The 21,501-nt window shown below is 42.9% G+C and overlaps 1 protein-coding gene across 3 annotated transcripts in view; it reads right to left on the reverse strand.

The window, feature by feature from the left end:
• The window catches only part of MAP3K5 (mitogen-activated protein kinase kinase kinase 5), a 272,639-nt gene that overhangs the window by 91,883 nt on the left and 159,255 nt on the right, over positions 1-21,501 (reverse strand). For all 3 annotated transcript variants that reach the window (XM_068231644.1, XM_068231643.1, XM_068231642.1), the window contains exons 11-15: positions 20,522-20,629; positions 11,937-11,986; positions 9,304-9,399; positions 8,060-8,141; positions 7,008-7,141 (exon numbers count right to left, since the gene is read on the reverse strand). In XM_068231644.1, the coding sequence (XP_068087745.1) occupies positions 7,008-7,141; positions 8,060-8,141; positions 9,304-9,399; positions 11,937-11,986; positions 20,522-20,629 (470 nt within the window). The remainder of the gene's footprint in view (positions 1-7,007; positions 7,142-8,059; positions 8,142-9,303; positions 9,400-11,936; positions 11,987-20,521; positions 20,630-21,501) is intronic.

Here is a 21,501-nt window from a genome sequence, read left to right on the forward strand (position 1 = left end):
AGCTCTGGTATTAAGCTGCAAAAGTTATGTGTGCCATAGTTAAGTAACAATTCGCAACTTAGTTCAGCAAACCAACTCAAAAGGCTGTAAATATGTTTGCTGTCTACTAAGTAACTACATGGTAAAACAAACTTTAAACTTACAGTTCTCATGTGGCTTCAATGATACAGTTACTTACAGCTTTCTCTTGTAAATACACATTTGCTTTTATCTTATGAGTGTATTTTGATACTAAGATACAGTACTGTCCAGTGGAAGTCCAGAAAAAAAACTAGTCATTTATTTTGGAGAGAGAGGAAAGGCTATAACTTCTGTTGAGCTTTGACTAATGCTTCTATTCCCTTTGGGGAGAATTTTCCACATTTTGTTTGGCAGAGTGCAACAGCACAGATGTAAATTTCAAAAAAGTCCCCCCACTAAAGAATTATTCCCAGCTTTTGCTACAGTAACTATTAACACTTTAGAATTGAATTCACTAAACTTTTCTGTCTACGGTATGTGGGGCTACAAACACCAATAAAAAAACCCTTTTGATGTTATAACTCTTCTTTAGGCAATCTAAAATTTTTACCAAGTTTAACTTTACCTGACATTCAAGTTACAGTTCTTGGTGAATTTTCTGTATCCTTTCTCTGCCAACCCTCTTCCCCCAACATATCAAAAGGGGCAATGGCCTGAACACTGCAGGGGCGGAGTCCTGTGTGAGATCATGCCATAGCTCCATGTATGAGCCGCTGGATGCTGAGGAATTGTACTAGGCCACGAAAGCAGAGCAATACTGGTTCCTGTGCAGACTGTAGAGGGGTTTTTTAGGCTAAGGAAAATATATAGTATGGTGGGCAAAGTGCAGCCAAAGCTGGAGGGCTGGATTTAGTGGTTATGTGGAAAAGAAGCTAGACGGGCCCACAGCGATATTGGGCCCGATCCAATTTTTTTTCCCCCCATATTTTTTCCTAGGTGATATTTTCACATCTTCTTAATAAAGTACATTTTATGCCTCCAGCAAGCTAGAAAATATTCAGAATAATTTTGATAGTACTTTTTCTGCAATTTTTTGATACTCTTTCAATTGAAGAGTACAGAAAAATATATTTAAAACAGAAGATGGAAAATTATCTCCTAGGAGAGAACTTAGGAGAAAAAGTGAATTGAATCAGGACCATAGTGTTGCCAGAGATTGAAGGAAGTGGTGAGTTGGGGAGAGGGGCTTTGCAGGCTGGGAGCACAGGAAAAGTTGCTGTTTCTAAGCCCTTATATGAAGAGACCACTAATGGACGATATGGATTGTGCTCTGAAGAGCAGCAGTAAAGCAGAGGGTGACTGATTAGTGTTTCAGTGCAGTCATAAGGGCACCATAGGCTATTGTAGTATAGGCTATGATGTAATTTTGCTATGCACAAGTTACTTGATAGACATTGCACCTGGTGCAATTGCTTGGCTTCAAGGAAGTTAAAATGTGCCAAGTGACTTATTAACTTTGGTTTGCAGCTAGTCATATGAGCTGCATTCGTCTGGCTCTGAGGGAGTAAGGGAGGCTAATAGATTTACTGTCTGCACTGACAACACACACCTCATCCCCAGCAAAATAAAAAAATGAGTTTCACTTACCTGGGGCTTCTACTAGCCCCATGCAGCCATCCTGTGCCCTTGTAGTCACTCACTGCTGCTCCAGTCCCCCACTGGCAGCTTGCCAACCTCGGAGGTCGGCAGACCGCATTGCGTACATTTTTACGCATTCCCGCTATTGCAGTGTAAGGGATAGCGGACCCACTGCCAGTATGCATGTGGCAGCGGGCTCCGCTTCCCAGGCTTTCACCGCTGGCGTGCCGCCGAGCGGGGCAGGGCGGACGGCGAAGTCTGCATGCTCGGCGGACTCCGCCGTACAGTTGCTTTCTGTGGGGTCCCCTTCGCCGGCCCTCATTTGCCGCATGACACGCGCGCGAGGAGGCAGGATCTTTATGCCTCTAGACGGGGAGTCAGCTGACCAGGCCGGTCAGCTGACTCCAGCTGTTCTGCGGATTGGCTGGGGCTCTGGGGCGGCGCTGGGCAGCTCCTTGGATACATATAGGACTTGCTTGTCAGTAGCAAGTTGTCTGCTGTCGTGAATACATCCGCGTTAGCGCTCAGACCTTAGTTCAGTTTCCTAGGTGTTGATACCAAGGACGTCACACTTTAGATTAGGATTGTATTTGTATATTTACCTGTGTTTTGACTCTGGCTATACCTGACTACTCCTTACTCTATATCGCTCTTGTACTTCTGCCTATCTGATTCAAGTTGCCGACCCTTCCTGTTTACCGACTCTGAATCAGCCTTCTGTTTCTGTACTGCTACCGCCTTCTCTGTTGCCGAACCTCCGCTTGTCTGACCTTTCTCCCTTCAGTGGAACGTCTCCTACTGTTGGGTTATCTCTGAGGCTTGCCTCTCCGAGACGCCTGCCCCAGCAGACGATTACTGCCAGGGGCTGAGATTCCTCTATTTGCCGGATTTGAGGATCTCACACACGGGGTTCCCATTCAGAGGTAACCACACCTCTGAGGAATTGCCGTGTGGTGGATATTTCCACGAGATTGTGTATTATTGCTATCGTTATTGTTATCACTGTGTTAGGTGTCCGGAGGTTAGTTTCACTTGTGTTATTGGTGATTCTGCAGATCATCAATAATCGGGCGATATCTGTAATATTGGTGATAATGCAGATCACCAATAATCAGATTTTCTCTGTTTGCTGACACCGATCCTGGAACATTAACACCTACATTTTTACGCATTACTGGTTCAATGCGTAAAAATGTACGCATTGAACCAGTAACGCGTAAAAATTTAGGTGTTATTGCACTAGCGGGAATGCGTAAAAATGTACGCAATGCGGCCCCTGCCAGCGGGGGACTGGAGCAGCAGTGAGTGACTACGAGGGCACAGGATGGCTGCATGGGGCTGGTAGAAGCCTCAGGTAAGTGTAACTAATTTTTTTTATTTTGCTTGGACCTTCCCTTTAAGGGACAACTGTAGGGAGAAGAATATGGAGGCTGCCATACTAATTTCCTTTTAAACAAAACCAGTTGCCTGGCATCCCTACTGATCTATTTGGCTGCAGTAGAGTCTGAATAACACCAGAAACAAGCACACAGCTGGTCTTGTCAGATCTGACAATAATGCCAGAAACACCTGATCTGCTGCATGCTTGTTCAGGGTCTACGGCTAAAAGTATTAAAGGCAGAGGATCAGCAGGAGAGCAAGGCAACTGTTATTGCTTAAAGGACAACCAAGGTGACATGTGACATGATGAGATAGACATGTGTATGCGCAGTGCCAAGCACACGAATAACTATTAACTATGCTGTGTTCCTTTTTTCTTTCTATGCCTGAAAAAGTTAAAAAAATGTATGCAAGTGATAGTTTAGGTGCGGGTCAGAACTGGGTCAAACTATGGCATAATCCTCACTGATAAGTAATTACAGCCATAAAACACTTTCTTGTTAGTAAATGGCTTCTGTGAGCAGGAAAAAGATAAAATGGGTCAATAGTTCATAGATTTGAGCTTTAGCATACTTAAATAAAGGTATCATTGAGCAGATACAATGAAACAGTAAAAATTTAAAAACTAGATTTAAATATAAAATAAAACAGTGCGATATCTAAATAAATCATTTTTAGGAGAAGAAAGATAGATACAATTGTTTATCTCATCAGTTTATTTTTATCTCTGATGTCCTTTAAAAGGAAATAAACATGGCAGCCTCCATATCCCTCTTGCTTCAGTTGTCCTCTAAACAGGGAGTGCATTTCAAAAGCATAACAAAAACCTTGAGAATTCCCCAAACGTGTTCAGAGATATGGGAGTAATACTACCAACTGTGAGTGGCAGCTATATAGGAGATGGGTCACTTACAGTGCCATACACTCTGGGAAAAACATATACCTTATATTTACAGTGGGTTGCAAAAGTATTCGACCCCCTTGAAGTTTTCCACATTTTGTCACATTACTGCCACAAACATGCATCAATTTTATTGGAATTACACGTGAAAGACCAATACAAAGTGGTGTACATGTGAGAAGCGGATCGAAAATCATACATCATTCCCAACATTTTTTACAAATAAATAACTGCAAAGTGAGGTGTGCGTAATTATTCGGCCCCCTGAGTCAATACTTTGTAGAATCACCTTTTGCTGCAATTACAGCTGCCAGTCTTTTAGGGTACGTCTCTACCAGCTTTGCACATCTAGAGACTGAAATCCTTGCCCATTCTTCTTTGCAAAACAGCTCCAGCTCAGTCAGATTAGATGGACAGCGTTTGTGAACAGCAGTTTTCAGATCTTGCCACAGATTCTCGATTGGATTTAGATCTGGACTTTGACTGGGCCATTCTAACACATGGATATGTTTTGTTTTAAACCATTCCACTGTTGCCCTGGCTTCATGTTTAGGGTCATTGTCCTGCTGGAAGGTGAACCTCCTCCCCAGTCTCAAGTCTTTTGCAGTCTCCAAGAGGATTTCTTCCAAGTTTGCCCTGTATTTGGCTCCATCCATCTTCCCATCAACTCTGACCAGCTTCCCTGTCCCTGCTGAAGAGATGCACCCCCCGAGCATGATGCTGCCACCACCATATTTGATAGTGGGGATGGTGTGTTCAGAGTGATGTGCAGTGTTAGTTTTCCACCACACATAGCGTTTTGCATTTTGACCAAAAAGTTCAATTTTGGTCTCATCTGACCAGAGCACCTTCTTCCACATGGTTGCTGTGTCCCCCACATGGTTTGTGGCAAACTGCAAATGGGACTTCTTATGCTTTTCTGTTAACAATGGCTTTCTTCTTGCCACTCTTCCATAAAGGCCAACTTTGTACAGTGCACGACTAATAGTTGTCCTATGGACAGAGTCTCCCACCTGAGCTGTAGATCTCTGCAGCTCGTCCAGAGTCACCATGGGCCTCTTGACTGCATTTCTGATCAGCGCTCTCCTTGTTCGGCCTGTGAGTTTAGGTGGACGGCCTTGTCTTGGTAGGTTTACAGTTGTGCCATACTCCTTCCAATCTTTTAGTAGCCTAAGCCTGCTTTAAATTTCTCAATAACTTGATCCCTGACCTGTCTTGTGTGTTCTTTGGACTTCACGGTGTTGTTGCTCCCAATATTCTCTTAGACAACCTCTGAGGCCCTCACGGAGCAGCTGTATTTGTACTGACATTAGATTACACACAGGTGCACTCTATTTAGTCATTAGCACTCATCAGGCAATGTCTATAGGCAGCTGACTGCACTCAGATCAAAGGGGGCAGAATAATTATGCACACCCCACTTTGCAGTTATTTATTTGTAAAAAATGTTTGGAATCATGTATGATTTTCGTTCCATTTTTCATGTGTACAACACTTTGTGTTGGTCTTTCATGTGGAATTCCAATAAAATTGATTTATGTTCGTGGCAGTAATATGACAAAATGTGGAAAACTTCAGGGGGGCCGAATACTTTTGCAACCCACTGTATGTGTAGACATACTTGTCAGTTTTTCATCATAGTTTTCCTTTAATAAGATCCAAGAATTGGCAACTATACACCGCCAAGATCCCTATAAAATATTACTAGAGATATGGTGTAATGTACCTGAAAGCTGGCCACCAGCCACTTATGAGTTTTGAAATCTGACTGGGGCAGGCACTGTATTTCTTTGCAAGCCTAGAATCTGTATAGTCTTTGAGGAGTATGGACTGCTTAGAAACTTCCCACCTTGCTGCATGCATAATTAGCTGCACAGAGTAGGAGCTTGTTTACTTATTTACCACTCATGGACTAATCCATGGACACACCGGCAGATGTGGCCACATCTGGTCGCATCTGCAATCGTCGTTTGCAGTGGCGGTAACAAACTATTGTGTAAGCGACAAACCCACTCAAGTAAATAGGGATCGGAACGATCCTTAGCAACTTAATTGGACATGTCGGTAGTTCAAAAATGAACGATTGTTGCGGGTGTCATGCGTTATTCAACATTGTTTAACAATTTTTTATCAAACGATATTGCACGATATCATGAAAAAATAGTTTGTTGCACAAAATCATTCAGTGTGTATGGGCCTTTACACTCCCACATTACACTCTCTGTTAGCAACTTTATCTAAAGCTAGTTATACACTATGCAATATTTCTAACAGATGAGACCTTAGAATCAATAAAAACAATGACGCTAACAAAAATATATCAATGGCCTTGATTGATGTCTGGTCATTTTATCAGTTGAACATTACTAGGAAAAGTGTACTCTCGCCTTCAAGTGCAACTGAGAACTGAATTGCTTTGTGCTGTATGGAGCAGTATAAAGCTAGCATAGGTGGCAGAAAAATCAATATCAGATCAGATACCAGCTGGAATGAAGCGGAGCAGTGTGGTAGGTGAGGAAATGATCAATATGAGGGCAATATGAATTGTTTCACTGATCTCTGCAAACTATATGGTCAGCTTAAAGGGGCACTATAGCGAAAAATTGTAAAAGTTAAAATATGTGCAAACATAAACAAAGAAGAAGTACATTTTTTTCCAGAGTAAAATGAGCCATAAAAGACTTTTTTCCTATGTTGCTGTCACTTACAGTAGGTAGTAGAAATCTGACAGAAGCGACAGGTTTTGGGCTAGTCCATCTCTTCATAGGTGATTCTCAGCAAGGCTTTTATTCTTTATAAAGATATTCCCTAAAAAAAGATTTAAACAATGATGCTGGCCAGCCTCCCTGCTCGCTACACAGTTTTTTTGCAGTTGGACAGAGCAACATATTTTAAATTTTACAATTTTTCGCCATAGTTCCCTTTTAAGAGTTCCTCTATTTCAGCTCCTCCTGCACTCACTTATAAAAGTAGCACAGTGACCATTAAAATATGAGAGGGAAGAACATTGAAAAGGCCAGTAATTAAGAATTTATACTTTCAACAGAAATGCACTGCTAATAAATTGTAAGAGGATACCAAATGGATAATTCAACAATATAAAATATGGCAACAATAGCTAGCTTACCTGCTGTCCCTCTCAGGTACCTCCTTGATAGCAATTCTCACTTGATTACTAAGATCTCGTCCTGCATAAACCACTCCATGGGTTCCTTTACCCAGAACTACTCTGTCACCATTTTCATCATATTCATAATCAAACTAAAAGACAATATTAGATATTGTTTAATCACAAAAGTAGAATGTGAGCAACAGTAAAAACATGTAAGGCTACAGAAATCTAGGCAATTTTAAAAATAAGCATTATTTTGCCCTTTGTATTGTAAGCCTCAGTTAACTATGTGTTTCTCAGCATATGAAGGAGAAATTGTTATTTATATAAATTCCTCAAAGAATAACTTGGTGTTTAGAAAACAGGTTTACTATACTCAAATGTACCTATTTAGCCAGTCATCTCTAGTGTAACTTCTGAGAGACTGGATCACGGGATAGAAAGACACAGACTGAATATTTGTTGGCTAAAATTATATTTACAGAACGTTTCAAGTGGCTGTTTTGGAATGCTCACTGAACAAGACAAGCTGCCTGTCTCCCAGCTGACCAGTGTGTCCTGCTCTATGGAGAAGGAAGGGGAGGTCAGAGGCACCATTAGAACCATGCTGTGGGTATTTCCTTTAGGCCTCATTTCCATGGGCAGTTGATAGGCAGTGAAAAGCCTCTCAAACTCTCACAACTGCTTGCTGCTGCCTGGCAACTGCTCACTGCTGCCGGTAACTGCTTGCTGAGCACACAGTTCAACTGCCAATGGAAATAAGACCTTAAAGGCAGAAGGAATCTGAGGAATATTATGGCTATTATTCCCTACAGTTAGTGTTGCAAACATTCCTCACCACCCACTACAGCTTTACAGAGGTCCCCACAGTCAGCATGGGGTAAAACAAACCTTTCTATGGCTAAAATAGATCAGCTTTTGTATGGAATGGCCAATATTACTATGCAAATAATGACATTATACAGTAACTGTATTCAAGAATATTTGGAAACAACCTACAATAATACTGTAAACAATGAAAACTCATTGAATATACAAGCAAACTAAATGATTTATAAATTACTAACTTCAAGGGAATCTCCATCAAAATCCACTTCATCTGAGTTTTTACCATGTTCTTCAGTAATGCTGTTAACCATATCAAAAAATCTAAAACAAAAGGAATAGTGAGGTTCATTTCAGTATACACATAGACAAGTCTTTCATTCACTAGGCAATGGAAAATATGGTAATCCAAAATAAAATCCTGGAAGTAATGTATAACAACAGTAATAAATTTAGCTCCATTGATGTACTTGTCGATGATTTCCATTGGTTAAGACAAATGGACACATTAGAAGCCCTGCTGGGAAATGGACATATGCTAATGCGGGTGCTTCCAATACTACTACTAATAATAATAATAGTCATCATCATGATCCAAACATATGTATAGTGCTTTTCTCCTGATGGACTTAAAGCACTCAAGAGCCACACCCACTATGGTGGCTCAAGAGGCAACCCTGCAGTGTTAGGGAGTCTTGCCTTAAATGCCTTACTGAATAGGTACTGTCAGGATTGGAACCCTGGTCTCCCATATCAAAGACAGAGCCCTTAATCAGTACACTATCCAGCATAAGTGTTGTGCTGGGATGTTGTAAGTACAGAGAATTTGGGGGTCACCATATTAAACGGTGCTTCCATGTTCCACATAAGACCCTCCCATACTATAACCCCACCTCCTTCTGGGCACTAGAGCCGAGGATGAGCTCTTTGCCCATGACACTGGGTCAAGGGTGCTTTGAAAAAAGGGGAAGGCTGGGGCAGCCCCTTTTTTGAAAGGCAGCTCCAATGTTAAGAACTATGCAGACCAATACTATTGAGCTCCCCAGGCCAAATTCTTACATTCGCCCTCTCTGCCTTAGGCAATCTCAGCCTGCAAAGGGAAACAGAAATGAAAAAGGCTGGGGGTGGTGCATGCATATTGCAGGGATATTTTAGAAGCAGTTTTCCTGTTAAAAAAAAGTCTGGGGACATGCATATAAACATCCCTGCACATATTCAGCTGGCAAAAACTGCAGTTTTCACTCTCAGTGAAGCGATGGCTGGGCATCACTTTGTGAATTCCTGATCTGTCATTGCAGGCCATGCATGTTTCTGCACATTTTTAGCACCTGGGAGGTGTGATTATTGAAATTTGGAGCAATTATTTGTTTTTTCTATGTTTCTTCACATGCAGCTTGTTTAGCTGTTTTTCTAGCAAAGGTAGATTTACATATATTATGTAAATTAAGCCAATATAATTCCTTGAATTTCGACTTGCTATACATACTTTTTACAATGAAGTTCTGTGCAGAAGTAGATCTGGAAGTCATCTGAATTGTGCATCACATAAAGAAAGCAGCATCTTTCTTCAAACTTTGAAATGCTGAAAAAGAGTAATGAGTGAGCCAGTACTTGACTTGGAAGGCAACTGTTATGTTAACAAATGAAAGCCCATTTCCAGTCCATTTTATGAATCTCTGGTGTATGACTAGTTGTGCGCAAAAAAACAGTTCTTCATATATAAAATTTCCACTGACCAAGGAAGAGAAAAAAAAATAGGCACTAGGAAGATGGTGATAAGGAACATAGCACACACACCTCAACCCCTCCATTTAGCACCACTTGACGCAAGGTTTGGCTATCAGAGTCACTAACCATACCCATCTCTTCTGGTGTATGGTACGGAGCATGGCTACAGTGTAACTGATATTACCACAGACTCCATGGAGTGACTTATAGCGGAATTTGTTAGCCCCTTGTAAGCTTCCAGATATCCGCCAACACACACAAGTATGAGGATATCAGTAATACTAAACCATTCCCTCAAATATTTACATCACAAACAACTGACACTTGTCCTACAGTTCTTTATTTTAATTGTATGTCTTTTATACCAATAAATGAAGATTCATTACTCAAGGTGATACTGATCATTACTTCCTAAAATTATCTTTGGATCCTGTGGTGCCCGGGATTTGTATTTCCAGCACACCTGCCATACCTGATTGGATAGCCAGCCAGAGAGTGCGACTTCATCCATAGAGCAAATACTTGTTTAAAAAAATGACATTTCTTTAATTTAATAGAGCAACATTCTAGTGTATGAAAACAAACTACCAGTAGGCTTAGAATCCCAATGGGGGCCTGAATCATGGATCACAATGACCTGCAGTCTTGCAGAATTAGATTTATAGCCATTCAGAAAACAAATGAATGTATTTCACACAATTACATAGTTCTGACAATGTTTTGCTCTACACACAGGCATGTTTGTTGGCTTGTTATACCTCAACACACAGCCACTTGCTTTATTATCTTGTACTGTGCCGATCCATTCATTATATCCAACAGGCAAATGTTGTGCACCCTACATGTTGTGCAAAAATACAACACATGGTGGTACAGAAGAGGAAAAGTCAGACATTGCCTTATATGCAATATTAGATGTTATTGCAGATAGGACACTATGGGCCATACTCTATTAACATTTGTCCAAGCAGATAAGGTTTCATCTTATCTAAAAAATAACTTTTCAGCACTTAGCAATTGAAAAAAAGTAATAAAAAGTATGTAGACAGGCCACATCAAACTTAGTTTGAGTAATTTCTTGCTTGGTGGAAGCTTTAAAGTATTTAATTAAATGACAACAAAAGGGTTTTGGAGGCTGCTATATTTATTTTCTTTTAAACAATACCAGTTGCCTGGCTGTCCTGCTGATTCTCTGCCTCATTACTGTCAGATCAGACAAGATTAGCTGCATGCTTGTTTGGCACATTTGCAGCCAAATAGATCATCAGGAAAGCCAGGCAATTTGCATTGTTTAAAGGGAAGTAAATATGGCAGCCTCCATATCCCGCTCACTACAATTGTCCTTTAATAAGGTTTGCAAATATCTATGTACTTGGAGAAAACTCAGGAGAAAAGTTTAAAGGGAACCTAAATAGAGGGATATGGATGTTTCCTTTTAAACCAAACCAGTTGCCTGGCCATCCTGCTAATATCTTTCACTGCAGTAGTGGCTGAATCACACACCTGAAACAAGCCATGCAGCTAATCCAGTCTGACTTCAGTCAGAGCACCTGATCTGCATGCTTGTTCAGGGGCTGTGGCTAAAAGTGTATGCCCAGCATTAGAGACACAGGATAAGCAGGGGAGTCAGGCAACTGGTATTATTTTAAAAGGAAAAATCCACATCCTTCTCAGTTTAGGTTCCCTTTAAGGGCACTGAGCACCCTTACCATTTTTTTCCACAATGGCACAGTATGCCATTGGGGGGCCGAGGATTAGGGGAGCACCATCTCTTATCTATGAGGGAGATACACAAACAGCCTTCCTTAGGTAAGTAATGGCACTCCCCCTAACCCCCGGCCACACCAAAAGCATACTGTGTTAGGAAGTTGAGGGTGCTCAGTGCATTTTAGGATATGCCCCCTATGTGTGGTGATGTGGTGTACTGCACAGTACATGGAGTGACTGTGCCCTTATTGTCCTTTATCATGGCTCACAATGTAATGACTATCACAGCCGTAGGAGAGCCAACTGTTGTGTTTTTGAATTGTGGGAGGAAAAGTCAGTACAAGCACAGGGATAATTATGTTCACATTTTTAAGTCTGAGATACAGTATTTGTAATTCCAGCACAGCCCACAGGTTGCTCTGAATACAATAAGCTATGAACAGTGCAATGCTAATGTTTCAATGTTGTCTACTTCTGCCATACAAAATACATCAACAGGTTTGCATGCTGTGAAAGAGGTACACATAAACTGCACTGGTCTTGGAATAGAGAGTGTCCTGCCAGATATTGTCAACTCAGTCAACTCAACTTTTTGCCACACTGTAGTAACATACGATGTATCATAAGCCACTGGTACATTTCAATGAAAGTTTTAGAAGGCAACAAAAAACATGCATAACTTACCTTACACCTCTTATGGAAGTTGCACTAAAATTCCACTCATGGATCCCTTTCTAAAACATTAAGAAAATAAATACATTTGATAGAGGCAAAAAAATAAATAAATATGCTATTAAATTAACAAATGCGCTAAAACTTCAGCCTTTTGTGTGAAAACAAGATTGATCCTAAGGGCCCATTTACACTTAATGAGTTGGTGTGCGTTAGTACGTGTTTTTCCATAGCAGTACATTGTGAAAAAGATTTTAGTTAAAATGCATTAAGTATGAAAGATGCCATTGCAAAACATGGGCATTACTTTGAAAATCAGTTTTCTTTCCGTTTTAACTGGGAGCAACTGATTAAGTGTAAAAGGGCCCTAACGACCATACATTGAGCAAGGAAATTAGGGGACATTTCCTCTATCACACATTCTTCACACACGATCTGAACCAAGTTTACAGGGTGATATACAACACCTCAGCGGATCACAACAGCACTGCAGGCCGGGAGTGCATATGCAGGATATAGTAGTTCTGTATAACTGTAACTAAACTGTAGACTAATGCTGGGGATACACGATACGTTTCTGCACCGTGTATCCGGCCAGCTGATAATATTCAGCTGGCCTGATCAAGCCGATCGACCCCCGCCCGCTCGATCCGCCGGCGGACAATGGCAGGGAATCGAGCGCTGATAAGGAAGTGCCGGCGGGGACAAGCGGTAATGAATCCGCACGGAGGAGCGGGGAAGTGGCTGGGGTCGATCCGGGGTCTAATCGGCCGCCGGATCGACCCGTGTATTCCCAGCATAACCCCAAAATTTATTCCATGAACAAAGTGAGTTTTTTTCCATGAGCAAAACCATGTGGAATTGTTCCTTGAGCTGACAAATGTTAAATGTGTAAAGTTAACACTCAGTTGCACTTGTTTATACCAGGACTGTAGAGTCATTTTGGGAGTCGGGGTTGGAGTCATTTTGGGTACCTGGAGTCAGAGTCTGAGTGGTGGTTTTATAAAATGAGGAGTCAGAGTCGGGAGTTGTATGATTTTGTACAAAATCCAAAGCCCTGGTAAGTATTAAACTAAGGAGTTGGAGCCAAGGATTCAGAGTCAAGGCAATTTTGGGTACCTAAGGAGTCTGAGTTGGATGATTTTTGTACTGACTCCACAGCCCTGGTTTATACATATTACAGCTCAAATAAATTTAATATACTCTTTTCTAAAGTACACATTGTCTGAAATGTGCTGTGCAACATGGCCACATATTTGCTAACTTGGTACTAGGAACAATATTAACTAAATAGCGTTAAAATTGATGTGTGCAGGCAGTGCACAGCGATTTTACCTTTACTTGCAGCAGTTATGTAATGTGTGTTGCACAGGTGACCTAGGTAATGCACATTACGCTACTTACAATACAATACAATAACATTTCTATAGCGCTTTTCTCCCATAGGACTCAAAGCGCTTAGGCTCTCTCAGATTCAGTAATTAGTAGGATGAAGTATTCACACAACAAAAGTTATATTTCTGCAAATGCCAAACTGAACAGGTGGGTTTTCAGTCTGGATTTAAACACGTCCAGGGATGGAGCTGTCCTGATCTGTTGAGGTAAGGAGTTCCAAAACGTAGGGGCAGCATGACAGAAGGCTCTGGGACCAAAAGTTTCCAAGTGGACTCTGGGTATGACTAGATTATTAGAACCTGTTGATCTGAGAATGCGGGGATTGCTACGCAGCTGCAACATATCTTTCATGTATCCAGGGCCTAAATTATTCAGGGATTTAAATGTCAGTAGGCCGATCTTGAATAGGACCCTCCATTCTATAGGTAGCCAGTGAAGGGAGTGCAGGACTGGCGTTATGTGGCAGTGGCGGGGTTGGTTGGTTAGCAGTCTGGCAGCAGTATTCTGTATCAGCTGTAGTCGGTACAAGACCTTTTTTGGAAGGCCAGTGTAGAGAGCATTGCAGTAGTCCAGTCGGGATGTGATGAAGGCGTGGACTAAGGTTGGCAGATCTTCTGGGGGTATGAGGTGCTTGATTTTTGCAATGTTCTTCAGGTGAAAATAGGATGATTTCACCACAGCAGAGATTTGAGTTCTGAACTTTAAATCCCAATCAATTAGAACTCCCAGGCTACGCACATGATCAGAGCTGCGCAGATCCGTGCCTCCTATTCCCAGTGGTGAAGACTGCAAGTTAAGTTGTTTTGTTATCATGCTCTGCCCTCCTATCAGAAGGACTTCAGTTTTGTCTGCATTTAGTTTCAGCCAGTTGTCATTCATCCATTGCTGTAGTTCACGTAAGCAGGCGTTTATAGTTAGAGTTGGGTCTGTCACACCAGGCTTGAAGGAAAGATATAGTTGAGTGTCGTCTGCATAGCAGTGGTATGTCAGGCCATGTTTTTGGATTAGTTTTCCCAGCGGTAACATGTAAATCGTGAAAAGCAGGGGAGAGAGGATTGAGCCCTGGGGCACCCCATACCTAAGTGATACAGGGGTGGACAGGAAGGGCCCCATAGACACTTTTTGGGTTCTGCCACTCAAGAAGGATTGGAACCACTGAAGAACTATGCCATCAATGCCGCAGTATTCCTGTAGCCTGTTTATCAAGATGTCATGGTCAACTGTATCAAAGGCTGCAGAAAGGTCTAGCAGTATGAGGATGGAGCACTCTCCTCTGTCTCTTGCCATGAGCAGGTGGTTGCATATTTGGATGAGGGCCGTTTCAGTGCTGTGGTGTTTCCTGAAGCCAGACTGGAATGGGTCATAACTGTTGTTTTGTAGGATTTTGGCTTCTAGCTGGAGGTAAACAGCTTTTTCAATTAGCTTGCCCAGAAAGGGAAGGTTAGAGACAGGTCTGTAGCTGGTCATTGCATCTGGGTCCAGGGAGGGTTTTTTGAGGAGAGGCCTGATGATTGCTTCCTTCAGTAAAGCAGGAAATATCCCTGATTTTAAGGAACAGTTAAAGGGACTCCGAGCAGTGCATAAACTATGGAAAGATGCATATCATTTTAAAGCTCTCTTTCTCCTCTTCCCAATGATATATAAACCACCACCCTACGCCTTTTAGTTTTCGCTATTTTCGCGATTGAAATTGCCGCGGCCGCAATTTCAATCGCAAAAATAAAGAAAACTAAAAGGCGTAGAGCGACGATTTAGGTGTCGCCAGAAAGAGGAGAAAGAGAGCTTTAAAATGATATCCATCTTTCCATAGTTACTTGTATTACAAAGGACGACACTTTCCCCAGTGTCAGCAGCTCCATTCAGCAGAAAAAGTCGTCCTGTGTAATACAATGTAACTATGGCAAGATGGATATCATTTTAAAGCTCTCTTTCTCCTCTTTCTGGCGACACCTAAATCGTCGCCCTACGCCTTTTAGTTTTCTTTATTTTCGTGATTGAAATCGCGGCCGCGGCAATTTCAATCGCGAAAATAGCGAAAACTAAAAGGCGTAGGGCAGCGGTTTATATATCATCGGAAAGAGGAGAAAGAGAGCTTTAAAATGATATGCATCTTTCCATAGTTTCTGCACTGCTCGGAGTCCCTTTAACAATTTTTAGGAATACCGGTACGAACAGGTCGGGGCAGTTCAACATGAACTGTGTTGGGCCAGGATCTAGGTCACAGGTAGTTAGGCGGACGTGAAGGAGGATGCTTGATGTGACTTCTTCATCAATTTCTTTGAAGTTTGACCAAGGTGTTACATTGTCTCTGCTAATGGTCTTCGGCGCTATATTAGGCTCAGATGCTGTAAGTTGGATGTCGGACCTTATAGCGGAGACTTTGTCTGTGAAGAAATGGGCAAATTGGTCACAGAGGTCCTTTGAAGACTCGATGTTAAGTTTTTGACATGCCGGGTTGCAGAGTTTTTCCACTGTGCGGAACAGTTGGGCTGGTTTGTTAACTGCATTTGCAATCTCTTGTGATAGAAAGGATGATTTTTTTCCCGTGATTACCTTTTGGTAGCTCTTCAAGTGGAGGATTAAGGCATGTTTGTCTTCTGGGGACTGAGATTTGCGCCACAGTCTCTCAAGTTTTCGGCCTTGTCTTTTCAGCTCTTTTATAGCGTTATCAAACCACTGTGCATGATGGTGTGGAGTAAGATATTTGGTGCGCAGAGGAGCAATGGTCTCAAAGGTGGAGGACACACATTTGTTGTATTTAAACACCAGAGTATCAGGGTCCAAGCTGGAGTCAGTCAATTCATCAAAGCTAAGGTTATCTCGGATATGTTGAGGTGTTAGCCCTTTTAAGCGGCGATATTTTATTTGATTCTTGACCTGGTGTTTGACAGCTGGTATTGAGAGGAAGAAGTGGATAGTGTGATGGTCTGACCAGGCAACAGGATTAATTTCCACATTGGCTATTGACAGCCCAGTATGGAATATAAGGTCCAGAGTGTGGCCTTTCCTGTGAGTAGCAGAGCTGATTGATTGGAGGAAGCCCAGTTCATGTAAGGCACGAGGTAGCTCTATTCCAAGTTTTGAAGAGGAGTCATCCACCCATGTATTGAAATCTCCAAGAACAATCCATCTGGGGTGTTCCAGTGTTAGGTTGCATAGGAGGTCTACAAGTTCCTTAAGGAAGTCTGAGTGTTTTTCTGGTGGGCGGTAGATCAGCAATATGTTAATGTTTTTCTCAGCTGAAAGTTGCACCCCCAAGCATTCAAACGAGTTGGTAGGACCTACAGTAAGTGGTCTGATTTTCAAAGCTGATCTAAAGCAAAGTGCAACCCCTCCTCCCCTGCGTTCTTTCCTGTTGCAGTATATCACAGAATAGTTTGTTGGCACGGCAGCCTCCAGGGTGGGGCCAACTGGTTCAGAAAGCCAGGTTTCAGTCAGGCAGGCCAGATCAGAAGACTCTATTAGATCATGTGCACAGTGCGCGTTACACTAGCAATGCACGCGATACCTAGGTAACTCGGGTTGAGCTGATTGCATAACGCTTTATGTAACTGACGTAAGTAACAGTAAAATTGCTGTACGGTACCTGTGCATGGCAATTTTAATGCTGTTTAGTGAAATAGTCTTAAACAGGCTTTTCATTTTCAGCTCTGCTGCTGTGATGAATATTCAAGTAAGAGTAATCAGACATGGTCTCTCCTGCTTATGGTGATGAATAGCACTTGCTAAATACGGCCTTTGTCAAAATCTGCCATACTCTGCTACTCAGTCTCTGAAGAAATTCTGCTTTAATTAGCAGACTGGTCAGATGACGACTTGCAAATTATTTCTATGTAAGACAGTTAATAGCTTATACAAAGCTATGCATGAGTGTGTATGACATTTTGCGGAACAAAGCATTCACAGAGCGTAATGCAAATTATTTCCTAGTATTTCTACACTGTATGGAATGTTAGGCTTTACCACACCCCTCATAAGCAGCCAATGGTGCTTTGGACTTGGGACCCACTTTATTGCTAGTGTAAATCTGCTCTGGCCAGGCACAGACTCATTCAGCACTCACTGTCTTCTGGAATGTATGAGCACTGCAGCCAAGGCATGCTCTGGCTGTGAAGTCACCAACTGAATGACAAATATAACTTGTAATAAGTGCAGTGGAGCAATGTGTGCGCAATATTATTCTTTATGGCATTTTGCTTTGGAAACAACATGGTATGATATATTTCTGCTGCTTTTTATGACCTTGGACTTTTTTTTTTATATAGATTTCCTGTTCCACAACTAACATTTACTGTATTTCCTGAATACTCTTATTTATACAATCCCTATGTATTACACATTCTGCTGCAGATGACATGGAAACTTTCAAATCTGCCCCGGTCCTCCAAAGAAGCTTGAGCTGTATGTTCCTACAAACACACCTAGTAGCGTCAGTTTGGTAAGATGCAGTCACCGGTTGATAAGAGGTCAGTTTATCCCTCAATGTTGCTATTGAGCAAGGACGTGTAACGATTGTGGAACTTTCTCCGTGATCAGCGCACAACGCGTGCGCTGACACGGCGGAAATCCTCCACAAGCGTATATTTGCAGGCACCCAGCAAAAGGTGCTACGCACCTGTAGAGGGAAATTCCTGTCGGCAGATGGCGCTGAGGAGTGCAGAGGAACCAATCCTCTGTACCTCCACAAATGCCAGACAGGAATTGTACGAAGCGCAGAACGCAATCGCAAGAGAGGCGATTGCGAATGAGATTGAGCAAAGAGACAGGTTGTATGTGTGTGCGCCAATCCAGTCGCCACCCCGCGACCGCGCACACACAACAGCAGATATGAAATAGGAACGCGATCGCGAGAGGTGCGATCGCCAGACGTGACACAAGGCAGATCAGAATAGAATACGAGGGTAGCAAAGGCACAGCAAATAATACAATAAGGAGATACGGAAAATAACAAACGCTAGCTAACCGCGAACACCGCACTCATTCGCAACAGTGCACGCGGTTATGCGCGATCTCCACGTGATAAGCACAATAGAGACAAGCACGCCTAACTAACCATTAACAGACAAACATGAAACAGAGGACGCGAGCGCTTGCTTAACGGTTACCTCACCGAGCCTCCAGCAAGCGTAGCGGACAAGACAGACACACGAAAACAGGGACACGCGATAGATAGGATCCACAGCACTAGCGAAAAGTGGCTAGCGCGATCCCAGAAGACAGAACAGAAGAGATAGCTGGTAGCAACCGCTGCACCAGCTATACTCCAAGAACAGAGATCAGAACCATTTCCAGTCGACCACCGTTGGGACAGGACAATGGCAACAGGCAAGACAAGACAGAACAGGCAATACAGATAATACAACCTGACTGGGCTAGAAGGGGAGCCTAAAGCAACCCCCAGGAATTAACTATACTAGATAGCAATGGCTGACACTCCAGCAGTGTCCATCAGGAGCAGACCATGGAAGGGAAATGACCAGCAAAGCCTTCTGGGAAACATAAAGCTCTTATAGTGCCAGTCATCAAAGAAGGCAGGTAGGGGATTTGCATAACGAATGTATGCAAATTCCCCAGCAAGAGAACAGACCAGAAACTTGCAATGGAAAGACAGGTCTCTGTTCCAGAGACCTGCAGCCCACAGACTAGAGGAATGGACAAACAGCTGTCTGCCTGTGCAGCCAGCTGAGCGGATCATCACAGAACGATAGGCAATGTGTCAGGCACAAAAGAATAGGAGGGGAAAGTAGGAAAGCAATACCTACAAGCTGCATTTGGCTGAGATAAGTAGGCACTCCGAGGAGGGTCAGGGGCCATCGTACACAAGGCCACCTAAGTAAAGAATCATCTAGCGTATGTACAATGCATTATCAGAAGCTTTTTTATTATATCCTGATTTTTTGTTGTTGCACAGGTTGCAGTATAAGTGCCTCTTTGCTTCTGCCTGGCCCTGATTTATTTTTCCCTAGCTTGGTTTTGGAGCAAGTGTAGAATGCTTTTTCTAGACTCACCTCCCAGTGTTATGCTGGGTACACACGTTGCGATTTTCTGCTCGATCCGCAAGATCGATCCCGGTCGATCGACGGCTGTATTCATCGAAACCCGATCAAACATGTCAGAAATAATCGATCGCTCGGGATCGAGCGGGAAATCACAATGTGTGTACCCAGCATTACATCTTTCTAGACTTACGTACCAGTGTTACATCTTGTCTCAGCAATTCTTTCTTCATCACCTGAGTCTGATATATTCTCAGAGATTAGTTAAGTCATTCCATTGTGTCTTTGTAGACAGACAATCAGCGTGGAGGGCAATTAGCTTAAAGGAATACTGTAAGGGGGTTGGGGGAAAAGGAGTTGAACTTACCCGGGGCTTCAAATGGTCCCCCGCAGACATCCTGTGCCCGCACAGCCAGTCACTGATGCTCCGGCCCCGCCTCCGGTTCACTTCTGGAATTTCAGACTTTAAAAACCACTGCACCTGCATTGCCGTGTCCTCGCTCCCACTGAGGTCACCAGGAGCGTACTGCGCAGGCACAGACTATACTGGGCCTGCGCAGTACGCTCCTGGTGACATTAGCGGGAGCGAGGACACGGCAACGCAGGCGCAGTGGTTTTCAGACTTTAAAGTCTGAAATTCCAGAAGTGAACCGGAGGCGGGGCCGGAGCATCGGTGACTGGCTGCGCGGGCACAGGATGTCTTTGGGGGACCATTAAAAGCCCCGGGTAAGTTCAACTCATTTTCCCCCGACCGTATTCCTTTAAGCTCATGACATTAATATACTTTTGTGATAAGTAATAATTATTTTGAGTGACAAAAAAATTACTTTTATTTGTATAATCTCAACTAAACCCTATTTACTATTATACAAGGTGGGGGTAAAACAGAGAGACAGAAACTAGGCAACTGTCTACACACTTTAGGTATTAACTGGTTGGGTGAGATATTTCCATGTCTATGTGTATTAAGACGCCTGTCACTTGTAGGAAATACTCAATATGACAAGTGCTGTAGCTGTACGCCTCACTTGGCAAATAACATCCACAAACTACTACAAACACCTGCAAGAAAAAACAAATCTGTGGCATCAAGAGATTAACTAAAATCTGTGTGTTCTCACCGACATTGACAACTACTGCAGAACACTGATAATATTAAGGTATCTTAGAATATGTAAGTACAGTACTTGTTATTCATATAATTACCTTGTCATCTGGTACGACGTGCCAAATGGATATTGTTTTCTCATCCGCTTCACTATTAATTGAAAGATAGGATGGTTGGTAGATCTTTGTAGGTTCCAGGATTAAGACCTAGATGGATAAAAGTTTTGTGAGAAGGAATAATGTACTGCAGGACGTTGCCATTTGTGAAAACAATATATATCACAATAAAACTATTCCCAAAGATAAAATAACAAAAATATACCTAGACTGAGCAGGGGGTGAAACCATCTGTTATAATGTTTACTTATCCCTTTTGTAGAGTATTCCTGGTGATGATGGGGTTAGTGTTTATGGTGCTATCTATTCCAACAATAGAGTGGTTAGAAATGCAACCCCACCCTGGCTAATGAGTCCAGGAATCCTCGTAAAGGGGATCATACATCTAGCAATGATGGGCAGATATGACCACGAGACAGATTTCTCTCTGAACCAGTGTTGCCAACCACGCGTAAATTTCCGGGCATACCGTAAATTGAAATTTAGCTGCCCGTGAATTCCGTAAGGAATTCAGCAGCGTCCGTAAGGCCAATCGGCCGCCCTGTGAGCAGGAGGGGAGCAGCGCAGAGAAGAGGGAGAACTGTGGGCACAGTGGGAAAGGGGGGACGTCTCCCCCCTCCTTCCCTCACCTTAGGGCTCCCCCTCCCTCACTCTCCCCTCCAGAACTAAGTGTGGTGCGGTGTTTGGCAGCGGGCGGAACTTACCTTCGTCTCGTTCCAAGCGCCTGAAGTTCTGGTGCCGCTGCTCTGGTCTGACCAGACTACCGGCAAATCCATTAGACCATCCCGCGCCTGCAACGGGACGGAGGTAAGTTCCGCCCGCTGCCAGCCTCCGCACCACATTTCTGGAGGGGAGAGTGAGGGAGGGAGAGCCCTAAGGTGAGGGAAGGAGGGGGGAGATGGCCCCCCTTCCCCAGTGTGCCCACAGCTCTCCCTCTTCTCTGCGCTGCTCCCCTCCTGCTG

This window comes from Hyperolius riggenbachi, chromosome 4 (genome assembly GCF_040937935.1).
Source record: "Hyperolius riggenbachi isolate aHypRig1 chromosome 4, aHypRig1.pri, whole genome shotgun sequence".
Taxonomy (NCBI): Eukaryota; Metazoa; Chordata; class Amphibia; order Anura; family Hyperoliidae; genus Hyperolius; species Hyperolius riggenbachi.